General features: G+C 38.9%; 2 protein-coding genes and 1 long non-coding RNA gene across 3 annotated transcripts; 1 reads left to right on the forward strand and 2 right to left on the reverse strand.

Annotated features, from left to right (window-relative positions):
* Positions 1–1,052: 1,052 nt before the first annotated feature.
* LOC137733405 (transcription factor MYB73-like) lies at positions 1,053–1,952 on the forward strand. Its single transcript, XM_068472557.1, has one exon. It carries the CDS (start codon positions 1,068–1,070, stop codon positions 1,824–1,826), a length of 759 nt encoding a protein of 252 aa, XP_068328658.1. The 5' UTR covers positions 1,053–1,067; the 3' UTR covers positions 1,827–1,952.
* A 2,920-nt stretch (positions 1,953–4,872) lies between these two features.
* LOC137735729 (uncharacterized) lies at positions 4,873–5,345 on the reverse strand. The gene is made up of 2 exons (XR_011068681.1): positions 5,210–5,345; positions 4,873–5,105 (listed from the first exon to the last, which is right to left on the reverse strand). It is a non-coding gene; the product is annotated as an uncharacterized lncRNA (long non-coding RNA).
* A 2,845-nt stretch (positions 5,346–8,190) lies between these two features.
* LOC137733595 (ethylene-responsive transcription factor ABI4-like) lies at positions 8,191–9,273 on the reverse strand. The gene has a single exon (XM_068472727.1). The coding sequence runs from the start codon at positions 9,271–9,273 to the stop codon at positions 8,191–8,193; it is 1,083 nt and encodes a 360-aa protein (XP_068328828.1).
* Between the last annotated feature and the right edge of the window lie 4,002 nt (positions 9,274–13,275).

The following is a 13,275-nucleotide window of genomic DNA, read 5'->3' on the forward strand; positions in this document are numbered from 1 at the left end:
CTTGCATCATGTGGCCTCAGGCTCTCGGGCCACCAATTCGAGTCGGACCTCTCACTTGGGCCTCCCTCAAGCCCCATTGCCCGCATGGGCTGGAGCAAATTGCTGGGGCTATTGGGTCATTTCTGTTGCCGGTCCATCGGGCTCTAGCTTCCCCTAGAGTTGCTCTAAGGTGGTATAAAAATGTGGTATAAAAATATGGTATGAATAGCATTAGTCTTTGATCCAACGATTAAAGTTATTATAACTTTAAAGTTGACCCCTGTTTGTAAATATTGGATCAAATTTTAATGATTCAGATTAATGGATCCCTAGGATTAGGATATACGGATCCCAGAGGATCATGTCCGCCTTTATCAAATGACCTCCTCAAGTTTGAGTTCCAAATTACAGTACAACCTGAAGTTTGGCCGATAAATTGAAACTAAAAATTGATTCACGTGGTATTGGTAATTGCATGAAACTAAAACGCATGTGCCATTTGTGCAATTTTTCCATCTTTCTTTTGATTAGGGTGCTAATCATTAATCGCCCAAATATTTGGAAGCGTAAAGAATGAAGGGGGGAAGTCGCAACTTCCTACTAAAAGCACAACAAAAACCCACTTCTTCTTAAACCCCTCCCTCTCTAATCTAATCTCATCTCTAATTTCAAGAGAAGTTTCCAAAACAAAAACAAAATTCAAATTAAAAAAAAAAAAAAAAACTAATAAAAATAACTTGAAAACTTTGAGTTTTAATGATAAGAGCAAAATAAATTGTAAAATAAATAGTAACATGATTGACTTTTTAGTATAAAAATATGATTTTTCTTTAAAATGAACAATACCCAGAATTTTTAGTTAAAATTCTCATTAAAAAATGAACACAAAAAACAGAAAGAAAGAAACGCGTTTGGAGTTAATTTTCATTATGTGAAATCCGAGCGGTTTTACAGTTCATGCATGTCACCACCGACCCACTCCCTCTCTTCCACCGATCGGTTAAAACCCACTCACCAAATCAAAACTCCCCTCTCTCTCCCATTCGAATCCAGATTTCCAATCTCTCTCTCTCTCTTCTTATGATCGCATGACGATGATGGGAGCGATGAGCGGTGAGGATCGCGTGACGGGGTCGTGGAACACGCAGGAGGACGCCACCCTGATCAAATTGGTGGCTCAGCACGGCCCCAGCAACTGGTCCCTCATCAGCACCGGCATTCCCGGCCGCTCTGGCAAGTCCTGCCGCCTCCGCTGGTGCAACCAGCTCTGCCCCACCGTCCAGCACAAGCCCTTTTCGCCTCAGGAGGACTCCATTATAATCCAGGCCCACGCCCTCCACGGAAACAAGTGGGCCACCATCGCCAGCCTCCTTCCCGGCCGCACCGACAACGCCATCAAGAACCACTGGAACTCCGCGCTGCGGCGGCGGCGGCGCCAACTCGCCGAGTTTTCTTCCTCGTCGTCCGGTTCCGACGCGGCCGCCGCGCTCGGGGAAGAGCCGGACTTGAAGAGACAGTGCCTGCGCGCGTCGCCTGAGCATGAGAGTTTGAAAGCGGGCGCAGGAGGGGAGGGAGTGATAGTCGAGACGTCGCTGACGCTGTCGCCGCCTGGTGAGAAGGCGGAGAAAGATGTCGCTGTGAAAAGTGAGGAGGAAGAACACGATCACGAAGCGGTGGACAATGACGATGATGTGGAGAAATGTGCGGTGGATATGGAGGAGACGTGTTTGCTGACGATCATGCAGCGGATGATAGCGCAGGAAGTCAGGAATTACATCGACAGCTTACGGGGCGATGGTGGGCCTACATTTGGACCGCAGTCTGAAGCACATCAAAACGACGCGTAACGTCGATTACGTGAAGCTTCTTTCATTTTTCAACGTTTTTCCTTTTGGTTTCTTCGGTTGGATTGTGAAATTTCAGTTTCAAAAGCTTGGTGAACCCGGAAACCTCTCGTATGCAGCAGACGTTGATCATGAGTTTGCGCTTCAACTTTAGTTTTAAATGTAATACTTTTACTTGCGGGCATTAGAAATACAAGAGATTAATACGCGATAGATTGAGGCGTAACCACATTGAATAGAACGCATGTGATGCACCAACCTCTAATCCCGCAGAGGAAATCTAGGCCATCTCCAACCAATCCGACCAGAGAGCCAGAAGGTTGAAAATAATTCCAAATAATACGAAAACCGTCTTGAGATGTGGACCCTACCGGATCCAAAAAGAAGAATCACGCCAGCCGGCTGGCCCAAAGGACCATACGCAGAATGGCTTGCAAGCGGAAGGCGAAGGCCGGAACCTCTTCGGGTTCTCTCAGCCTACCACCCACCGAACCGGACCAACCCAGAGAGAGACCCAAACGTAATTGCAATTTTGCACCCATTTTTAATTTCAATTAATTCACAGCTTAACATAAGCATCCATGGATTCCCTCTCATCGGTAAAAGTGTCGCCCTCCGTAGTCACCAACCCTCTCTCTTCACGGCGCCGCCGGATGCCTCTCTTCTTCTTCGCTCGGCAGCTTACACAATCGAAGTCTCTGCCGATTGTTCTCCTCCTCCTCCTCTGTATTCGGTGTACCGTGCTCCCCCTATTCTAGAAGGAGGCCGGCCCGCGGTGGCGGTGGAGCTGCGCAGGAGAAGGACGACGACGGCGATGACGACGGAAGTGAGCAGGTGGAGAAAGCGCTTCACCTCGATGGTAATATCCCCTCCTCCTCCGACTAGTTCGTGAAACGCGTGTCGTCTCATGCTTACGACATGCGCCGCCACCTCCAGCAGTCCTTCGATTCCAGCAGCTACGATGGTACGAATTCAGTTCAAAGCTGCTCCTGCTTTTATTTACTCGTTTGAGAATTGAGATTTTTGTGAGTATCTGTTCTTTTTGGACCCGGTTTCTCTACCATTTCATTTTCCATACACTCCTATTCTCTCGTATTTTTTACGATCACAGTTAGGTACCGTTTGGTACGTGGAACAGGACGGAACAGAGTGGGACAAGATGTTCCGTCCCACGTTTGGTGCGCCTAAAACGGGTGGAACGAGCTGTTCCACGGGACGAGTTTTGGGTGAATTTTCATTCCACCTCACCACCCTGGAACGACTCGTTCCACATCCGTGGAACACAAAATTATAACCTCTTCATCTCCTTCTTCTTCCTCCTTGTTTTCATCCGAGTGCATCTTTGCTCCCGCGTCGTTCCGTTCCGTCCTGTCACGTCCTGTCTCATCCCATTCCGTCCTGTCCCGTCTGCATACCAAACGATACCTTAAGTCACGTCAATATTTTATATTAATTTTTCATAAAGATAATAAGACAAAAAGTAATAGTAATATAAAATGTTGATGTAACTTAACCGTGACCGCACAAATAAAAGTGACTGCATAAACAGGAGAGAATGAGACTGTATGGAAAGTGGAAGGACAAAGAAGTTAGGTCCGTTCTTTTCACGAGTGATTAATAAATTAATGGCAATTTATTTTGTTTTTGTCATTTCCTTTGAAATAAATGATTCAATTTGCTTGAATTAATGTTAAATGCTGTAGGCAATTTACTGGATTCACACGAGCTATACTTTCTTATTTCCAAATGCATTCACATGTGCACATGCCCTCGTGGTCTTGTGTTCAATTCCCCTCTTTGTGGTTTAGTATAGATTATCCTATCATTTGTCAACTACTGAGTACACGTGCAAATGAAAGAGTTGCAAAAACTCACGTGCATGGTTGGCTTTGGGATAGATTTAAATTGTAATTTTTAAATTTAAATTATTGTAGTTTTTAAATTAACATAATAAATAATAAATTATGTTTTGACCTATAATCCTTTGACCTTATTGGTTGGAGATGATGGTTTTTTATCACAGGGCTATGCCTGAGTTGAAGATGGTAAAAAATATGACCTGACATTGTTTATTAAAATATTAATTTCTTAAAAGGTTATAGGTCTAAATCAAACCCTCTTACCCTCCTTCGGTCGGGGAAGGCCTAATAATCCCTCTATTTAGCTAGTGCAGTGTACTCCCTTTCCCGAGTACCAACCCACATCCGAGAAATGTGGATTTAGATGGGACATAAACCAAAACTTACGAGAACAAGCATCTCCATCGATGCATAGAAACAGAACAGACTAAATGCAGTATACATCGGTTCCAAAATGTTTTGATATACATATAGGAGACTTCTGTCGAGAACAATCAACCCAACAGAAACGCTAAAACAAGAACGTTCCAAACCTACGTTTTAGTTAACCACATTTCCTGCACAAAACTACACCTGGTTGCAAAAATTCCAGCTTAACAGCAACATTGAAATCAATCAACCTATCCAAAATTTAAAACCCAACACAAAATGAACATCCAATGCGAAGCACACATGTTCATCGACAATGGGGATTCCAAATTTTCGCCATCAGGCGTGCCTAAACCAACAATACTGACCAAATTAAGATAGAGCATTACCCCGAACAATGGTGCCAACCAGTCAATCAAAAGGCTCTCGGCTCCTAAACCCGACGCTGAACCCTAAACAGATAATTTCCCATAACATACTGCTGCTTATGGATGTGCTTTTAAAATGACTGAAAACGCTTTTAGCGAAAATGTTTTTGATACCAATTCTTAGTAAAAATCAAAGTGGATCCTGAAATAGTATTTTAAGTGCTTCCTTAAAGAACACATATCTGGTGCTTCTTCAAAAAAGGAATTACACTGCTTTTGGAACTCAAAATCAATTTATCCATAAGCGCTTTCAGACATTTTAAAAACACATCCAACCGAATCCTGTCAAACTCATAAAACACAAATGACACATTGCATAGCGAAAGATAAACAGATTAACCTCACAATATTCAAAATCGCCAACGATACTATAGGATATTAAAAGATTCGTAATAAGGTAAATGATCTGACTGAATTGATTAAAGCAAAACTTGTTCCAAACGATAGCACAAAACGACTACAAGCTGACTAATGGGTACTGATTACTTGATTAGAAAACAAAACATGGAGACGGAGGCGAATCGACGTCGATTGATGATCGGTGACAGCGAACGAGCAAACTACTTGGATCTCTGTCTCATCTTCCGGCGCTTCCTCTTCAACCTCCTCATGCGCTTCTTCTTCCACTGCAATCACCGCCGTAAAAAAAACACAGAAAACGAATCAATCAACGGACACAAAGCGAGGACGAACAGAAAGCGTAGGTGATCGGGAGAGATTGAGAAATTACCTTGGCCCTCATGGTGGCGGTAAAAAGACGTTCGCTCCCAACCCCTAGTCTTGAAAGCTGCGGAGGACGGAAGGGGATACAGTGGCGTGAGAAGGTGAGTTTAGAGCTTTGCGAGCATTTATAGTGGACGGAGAAAACCCTAGTGTGTTGTCGGCTTTCATATTCGGCTTGGGCCGATTGGTGCAAAATATTTTAAAAATCAAGAGGCCCATTATGTATATTTGGGGGAATGAGCAAGATTAGTTGGGCTCACAGAAGGAATATGGAATGAGGTATCATATTTGGGAGGGGCTCCAAACTTTAACTCATTGTTGTCTCTCTCTCCCTTCTCCCTCGTGTCTCTGACCTCCACGATTATGTGAGAATCTGAAGGTAAAATAGTGTCATGTCCACGAAAAAAGAAACCTTATTTAGGTTTATAAGAGGTTGAACTACCTCCACATTGCTACTTAGTTTACGATGAAATTTCAACTTTCTTTATGTTATCAAAATAAGCTAGCTCACATGTTAAGCTCAAAGGCTACACATGCTCACGTCACTTAATTAGTGTTGTTCACGTGGTTTTTAGCTATTTGACTATGTTTGTTTTTTTGCACTCAATCGTCACAACTTTGACGGAAAAAATTGAGGAGTTGAGGAGGCGGCTGGCAGATTTGGACGCCATTGCATTATATCCCATGCCACAACCACCAGAATAGACTTGTATTAGATTCTATTATTGTACTTTGCTTCAATGTACACTTTTAATAATATATATATATAGAGTAATTTGGTCATTATTATAATATGTAGTATTAAATCAATTAAAAGAAAAAAACTAAATCCATATAATTTAATTAATTAAAAAAAAAATCTTGCTCATTACACAAACAATTATATTTAATTAAGAAATATAAAAACCCAACAAATTAGAAAACCTTGCGCAAACAATTAATATAACTAAATTAAAATAAAAAATATTAAAAATAAAAAAAATCGAAAAACCTTGCTCGATGATTTATTTCATCGTGCAAAAATAAAGAAATTAAATTAAATTAAAAAATAAAAAACTTTGACGAAATCATATTTGGCACGACAAATCTGATTTCTTGTAGTAGTGTCTCGAAATATCATTATAAAGTAAATCATCAGCACTTCACTTTGGTGATCATGATAGTAAGTAAACAATATAATTAATTGTTAGACGAGCAATATGATGATGAGGGGATAATGCATGGAAAAAAAATGTGTTACCTGAAAGCATATTTGCATTGGACCCTTTTAGATTTTGTAAATCAAAACTCGCAAATTTGTAGTATTAATTATGTTTTCATATTATATAATTATAGCTACAAGATCAAAGTAATACATATCGATTAAGGACTATTTAAAATTGTTTTCAAGTTTTTTCAGAGATGAATGTACTTTTCGAACAGCAAATCAGTAGGAGCCTTGTTAAAAAGATATACAGATTTAAAGTTAGTGGCTGGGATCTATTGAAGGTAGAACCGATTAATTTAGCCATCCAGATAACGAAGGCCAGCTTAATACTTGTGTTTTTGAGATGATCGACTGTCACAGTTCTCAAACTTTCCTTCATTAAACCTATATATCTCTTATCTTCTGGAGCTGCCATCGATTATGAATGAGCTTAAGTTTACCAGATGTCCAACAAATAAGTTCCAACATAAAATCTTACACACAAGTTCTTAATATTTACATGTCATATATACCATGCATATAAATTAATTAGAGTATAGAATAGTACCCAATACCTGCATATCGATTGTATGTGATGTGTCTTGAGTATTTATCAATTATGAAACAGAGCTACTAATTCTCCTTTTGGTATTGCCCCCAAAGGAGGAAGATTACAGTTGGATAGCCCAGATTTATTTAGGGGATCACCAGCCAAAAGCCCTATTACAGGAGAAGGATTTTCATGACATGAGTTTACTGTCACGTGGCGTTTCATACCAATTATATAAGGACATATGTTAACAATTTTTCACATATCCTTGTGTTTTCATACCAATTATATAAGAACATATGTTAACAATTTTTCACATATCCTTGTGTTTTTAGAACTGGACGCCACAATAACGGTGAACCTTCTCCTACCATAGAAACCACAGAGACCAGACACAAGATATATAGATGATTACAGACAGAAGATAATTACTACAGAAGACCTTACCAAGGACAATAATATTAATTCCTCGCTGCTCCCCTTGCTCCAACATGTTGAGCAGTAGGAAAATTTCAATTTTCGGTAATGCATTTCCACATATAATAAATTACACAATGGACCAAACTTTCTGTTCAGATCAAGAAATATTCTAACTAATTATATATTTATTCGTAAGTGTATAGGAAGAAAATTCTAACTAATTGTATCCTTGTATTTCTCAGTTCAGGAAGAAAAAAACACGAAGAGAGATCAATCAAATTTCTTCTTTTATCCCAAAACTACATCCTAATGAATAAAATTCCCAATACTATAATGATTTATAAAAATAAAAAATAAAGTCCTAATATTTATGGAAACATCCCATCCCAAAACTCCACAACGCTTTAAGATCTTTATGATAAACTGATGATGAATAAGGAACCTTACCTCAGATGGATCTTTCTGCAACATATTATAAGACCACCATCATTAATCAAATTGACAACCCCTTGTGTTCATCAAGAGCTTCTATCGACTGATCATACAGTAATGTGGTATGCTTCAATCCAACACTAAAATGCACTCTTTCCTCGTAATCAATCTTCGGGTATTTTTGGTTTCCAGAGTTGGATCTTGTAAACCAAAATATATTCTCCATGGAGACCAAAATTACTGTGAATTCTTGCATGCAAGCCTAGTATATATATCAAGCTTGAATTTTAAAAGGAATTGAATATATCTATACATATATATATATCTCTCTGTCCCGTTATTCGAAAGAGAGTGACTCGAATATATATTATGCTTCATCAATACCTCGAATTCTTGATCCTCACGAATCCAATCCCTTCAAATCCAAGAAGAAAGGATCGCCGTGGTCCCAAAGACTCGGCACGCACTCTTCCTCGCTCGTCAGTGGCCACATCGACGGCGAAATGGGCCCCACTCCCCCCATCGGAATGTCAGAACACCCCGGTGCAACCGCCATAGGCTCCGTAGACAACCCTGATCCCACAAGCGAATTCATGACATCGTCGTACGAACAACACTCCAGATTATTGTTATTCTGATAGTTTAGTTGTAGTTGGTATTGATCGTGACTAGGGTTTGGATATTGATTCGAGGTTGATGTGTCACAACCGCTGCCGTCAGATAACGAGATGGGGTACTGATGATGAAATTGTTGCACCACAACCTGCTGCTGTTGCTGTAGCTGTTGGTGCAATGGATTAATGTTGTTTTGAGAATGATGATCTTGATCTAACATATTATTATGATGAGGATGCTGATTCAAACGCACGGACGAAGTTGCACCACCACCGGCGACGGCGGCAGCAGCAGCAACGTTAGGGTAGACTCCTAACCCTACGCCAACACCGTAAGGAACGAACCCCGAAGCCATGAGTGGGACCGGGTGAGAGGAGGAGGGGTAGGGCAGAGTAAGGCCGAAGCCGGAGGGGCGAGGGAGAAGGGGTCTTAGGGTTTGGGTGGAGGAGCTGGACGATGAGGAGGAAGAAGAGAAGCCGCCCATGGAGTTCTGGGACGAGGAACCGGAGGGCTGGAGGTTGAGCTGTGCCCTGGAACCGTAGAGGATGATGGCGGCCCGGTCGTAGGCGCGGGCAGCATCCTCGGCAGTGGCGAAGGTCCCCAGCCACTTGCGAGTGCGCTTACGCGGCTCGCGGATCTCAGCTACCCATTTGCCCCAGCTCCGCTGACGCACGCCGCGGTACCTGAACTTCTTGTTGTCGGGGCCTCCTTTGCCCTTGCACTTTCTGTTGCTGCTGTCCGTTGTTTCTGTTGTGGCGGTGGATGCGGTGGTCGAGTTGTCCTTGGTGGTTTTGTTGTTGTTTTCTTGGGGAAGGTGATGAGCTGGTGCTGCTTCAGCTGCCGAATCGCGGTCTTGGTCTTCTTCCATAGGGTGAGGTGGCGGCGAGCTTAATTTAAAGGTGGAAAACTGTGTGTGTGTAGGGGGTTTTTGGGGGGGGGGGGGGGGGTGTGGAATGGCTAGAACACTACACACCACCTGATTCAGTGTTCTCGATTTAGTCGAAAGAAGAGAGGTTTTTCTGATATTGGGTCTGATTATTCAATGCCATTTTTTGTTAATGGTGGACTAAGGCGGTGGTCTCTCACTGTATTTATATTTTAGGGTTTTACTTTTCTGTTTTTTTTACATCGAGGAAGAGAGAGATTGTAAAGTGAGAGAGAGAGAGAGAGAGAGAGAGAGAGAGAGAGAGAGAGAAAGAGAGTGATTGCTGGGCAGTGAAGAAACAGACCAGGCGCAGTGCGCACATTGGTTTTGGAATTTGCAATCAATCAACAATTGCATTACTTACACCTTAATAGAATGGTACATGATATTTATCATTTCATCATGTTCATATACCTTGGTTTTGAATGTTTTTGCTTTCCTTTTCTGAATAAAGTCTTCGTGACTGATGTAGTATTCTGCAAGTCTTACAATTAAGTGTAGATATCACAAACGTAATATACTTAAGCTCAAATTATTAGTCAAAAATATAATTAGGTTATTTTCGACATCTAAAAATTACAAAATATTTAAAAGTCAAACTTATTAATGATCAGTTTGTTTGTGCAGAGCATAGTCACTTCACTTGGTTTCATTCGGGTAAAAAAATCATGTTGGGTTTAAGCAATGAAAAGTGTGTTTTAAGAACTAAAGTCATATTTTTAGTAATGACTGTTTCTTTCTTAGGTAATGTTAAAGAGATTATTTATTTAAATTATATGATGTGGTTGTTGATTAATGGATTATTACTTATGTGTTGATTTGCAAATATAGTCTAAAATTTTAAACTACCTAGCATTACCCTTTTTTGTTTTTTGTTTTTTTTTTTTTTAACAAACGATATTATCTACACTAAGGGTGTCCGAAGTGAGCTAAGCCTCACAATTGGCTAACAACAATGTGATTCAATTTCACTTTGGCAATAATCGAACTTAAGACCTCTCACTCACAATGGGCTAGCATTACTCTTCTTTCTTTGCTATTTTTTTTTTTGAACAAACGATATTATCTTCACTAAAGAGGAGGGGGTGGACTTAGCCTCACAATGAGCTAGCAATACTGTGGTTAAAACTCGCCTTTGGCAAGAATCGAACTAAAACCTCTCACCTACAAGTGAAGAGGAATACTACTAGACTGTAATACTAAGTGGTTTCTTTGCTATTGTTAATCAGTTTGTGTCTGACCTAGAGACAATAATTTGCGCTGCTCTACTTCCTTATGTTGTAATCTGGAATATTTTCACCACTCTGAATGGTGATGCTTATCACCTTATTTATTATGATTTGATAAATTTAAATTTTAAAATTATCTAAGTAAGTGTTGAACATTACTATATCACAGTATCACTTTAAGGGTATGGACAAAAAAAACACCGTTTACAATCGGTGTCCTGCGTGCTACTTATACTTAATTTCCCAACTTATCTTAAAGTTAATTAACCACGCGTATTTTCAAGGTGGTCAAAGTCGGCCATCCCAATTTGAAAAAGGTGATTCAAATTGTTTTGAATTTATTTACATAACTATCATTCCATATTTCTTTTAGGCCTTTTAGCTACATTTTGAGAACTCATTGTCTTTTATGAAACTCAAAATTCGTCATTTTACTCTTCGGAACTTAATTGTAATCTTATTTTGTCTTCTGAAACTCCAAAGTAGCCACTTCGCTCTCTAAAATGCGATTTTTATCACACTTTGACCCCTGAAACTCAATATTTACTCTATTTTATATTTTAGCTTGTTTCTATGTATTCCTTTGAAAAACCATTAAAATTTACGGGAAAATTTGAAATAGGTCCAATTTTATAGACTAACTTTTGAAATAGATCCAATTTTTAGTGACTTTTGACTTTTGAAGTAAGTCCAATTTTTAGTTACTTTGGAGTTTGGACCCATTTCAAAAAACCCCTTTATTTACTTATGTGTTATAATTATGGTCTACTATAGTTGACGTGACAAAAATATAAGGCTCACGCGTCCAATTAATAAATAGTGCCACATAGATTGAAACAACAACAAAAATAGAAGAATTTAATTAACAGATATTAATAACATTGTATAACATTCATCCCTTCCCACTGCAGATCGAGCGACTTTATCATTAGTTCCATTGATTCGTTATTTCTTGTGTTCTTATGTTTTTAATGGAAGTGGCTGGTGAAGAGAGAAGATGATTCTTTTTGCTTTTTTTTTTTACTATTCAACTTAATTTATATAGGGATGCAACTTGGATTGGGCTAATTCGATTTTCAACCCGAATAAGCGAATTTTTTTTTTAGTTATAACACGTTCAAATTCAACTCAATTTCAATCCATTAATTAATTAGGTTGGATTGGATTTATTATTTGCCTAACCCAACCCAATTGGGTTGAGCTGTGTGACATGCTTTCCAGTGACCCTCGCACCTTCATGAGAACCTACTGATATGATATACAATTTGACTTGAAAGGAATCATATTAAGTTTATTCTGCTTTTCACATCACATCATGTAGAACAACTTCCTTTATTAAATTAATATTGCAACTATTCGACCTCTTGAGGTGGCTTGTCTGCCTCCAATTTTCATACTTTTTTCATGCTTTCCTGTGATGTGTGATTACGATTAAACCACATCAATATTTTATATTAATTTTTATAGAAATAATAAAACAAAAAGTAATAGAAATATAAAATATTAACGTGGCTTAATCGTGATCACACAATCAGAAGGGCATGAAAAAAGTATGAAAATGAAAGGGCAGACAATCCACTTTCCTCTTTGGGATCTGCTTCACAATTTAAGTTGTGATTGCTTCTTATGCTGCTTTCTTGTGCCGATTCAGACGAAGCAGGCTATTGAGCAAGTTAAGGGAAAATGATTTTAAGGTCAGTTGTTTGCTAATACAAATAGGTTGATGTCTTTGTGGATGTATGCATGACTGTGCAGGTGCTTTCAGAAACATATGATTTAAAATTTGATGCTAATGCCCAATTAAAACTTACAAAAGTTAGGCAACCCGAACCTAATCTAAGTAAACCTAACCCGATTAAACCTGAACTCAAATGAACCTGATTAAAACCCAACAAGAATCCGATCCCAAATTGTAAAAGTTGGGTTAAGATTTGATTGACCTTTCAATCTGCCCGAATTGCACTCCTAATTTCAGGGGATATTTTGACATATAACGAATTATTATGCACTCAATTGTCATGTTTTTCCACAATTTTTATATTAATGATTTGTCATTCATATTAAAAAAAAAATGAAAATGGAATGGCTTTAATTTTTCTTTTTATTTATTTTTATTTGCCGTTAATTACTTAATGGCAAGTTACTTATGTATAGTATGCTCGAATCGAAACATGTAATTAAATATAGGTAATTTTCGGGAGACCAAACTTTTTAATTCAAATTTGCAAAGCAAATGATTTGGTTATTAATGATTGAATTATTACTTAAGCGTTAATAATGTGACACATTATTGGGTTTCCAAATTTTATATAAAATTTTGGTATATCTAGCATCACCCTTTAAATAATACCACCGCATTTTGTATACTATCCTATGTGGCAGCCTAGTTATAAGATCTAGGTGTAATTTCAGGTTTTTTCTTTTTTTTTTTAATTTTTAATTTTTAATTTTTACTGCTTAAACGTAAAAATATTACTCCTTTCACCTTCCCCGTTCTCTGGCTCCCATCCCTCCACCTGATCTGTTTTGGGAGATCAAAATATACAACGGGACTTTCAAAACAGATTCTGCAGTTGCAAATCAAAATAAAGGAAAATTAGAAAAGAGCTTGTCATTATTGCAACCAATCCGAGACGAACGAAAGTAAAATAGTGAGTGATATACTTGTGCCCAATTTTCCTTTTGGAAAAGCCGTAGAGGAGATGTATCCAATTTT

Source organism: Pyrus communis, chromosome 5, assembly GCF_963583255.1.
Source record: "Pyrus communis chromosome 5, drPyrComm1.1, whole genome shotgun sequence".
In the NCBI taxonomy this organism is placed as follows: Eukaryota; Viridiplantae; Streptophyta; class Magnoliopsida; order Rosales; family Rosaceae; genus Pyrus; species Pyrus communis.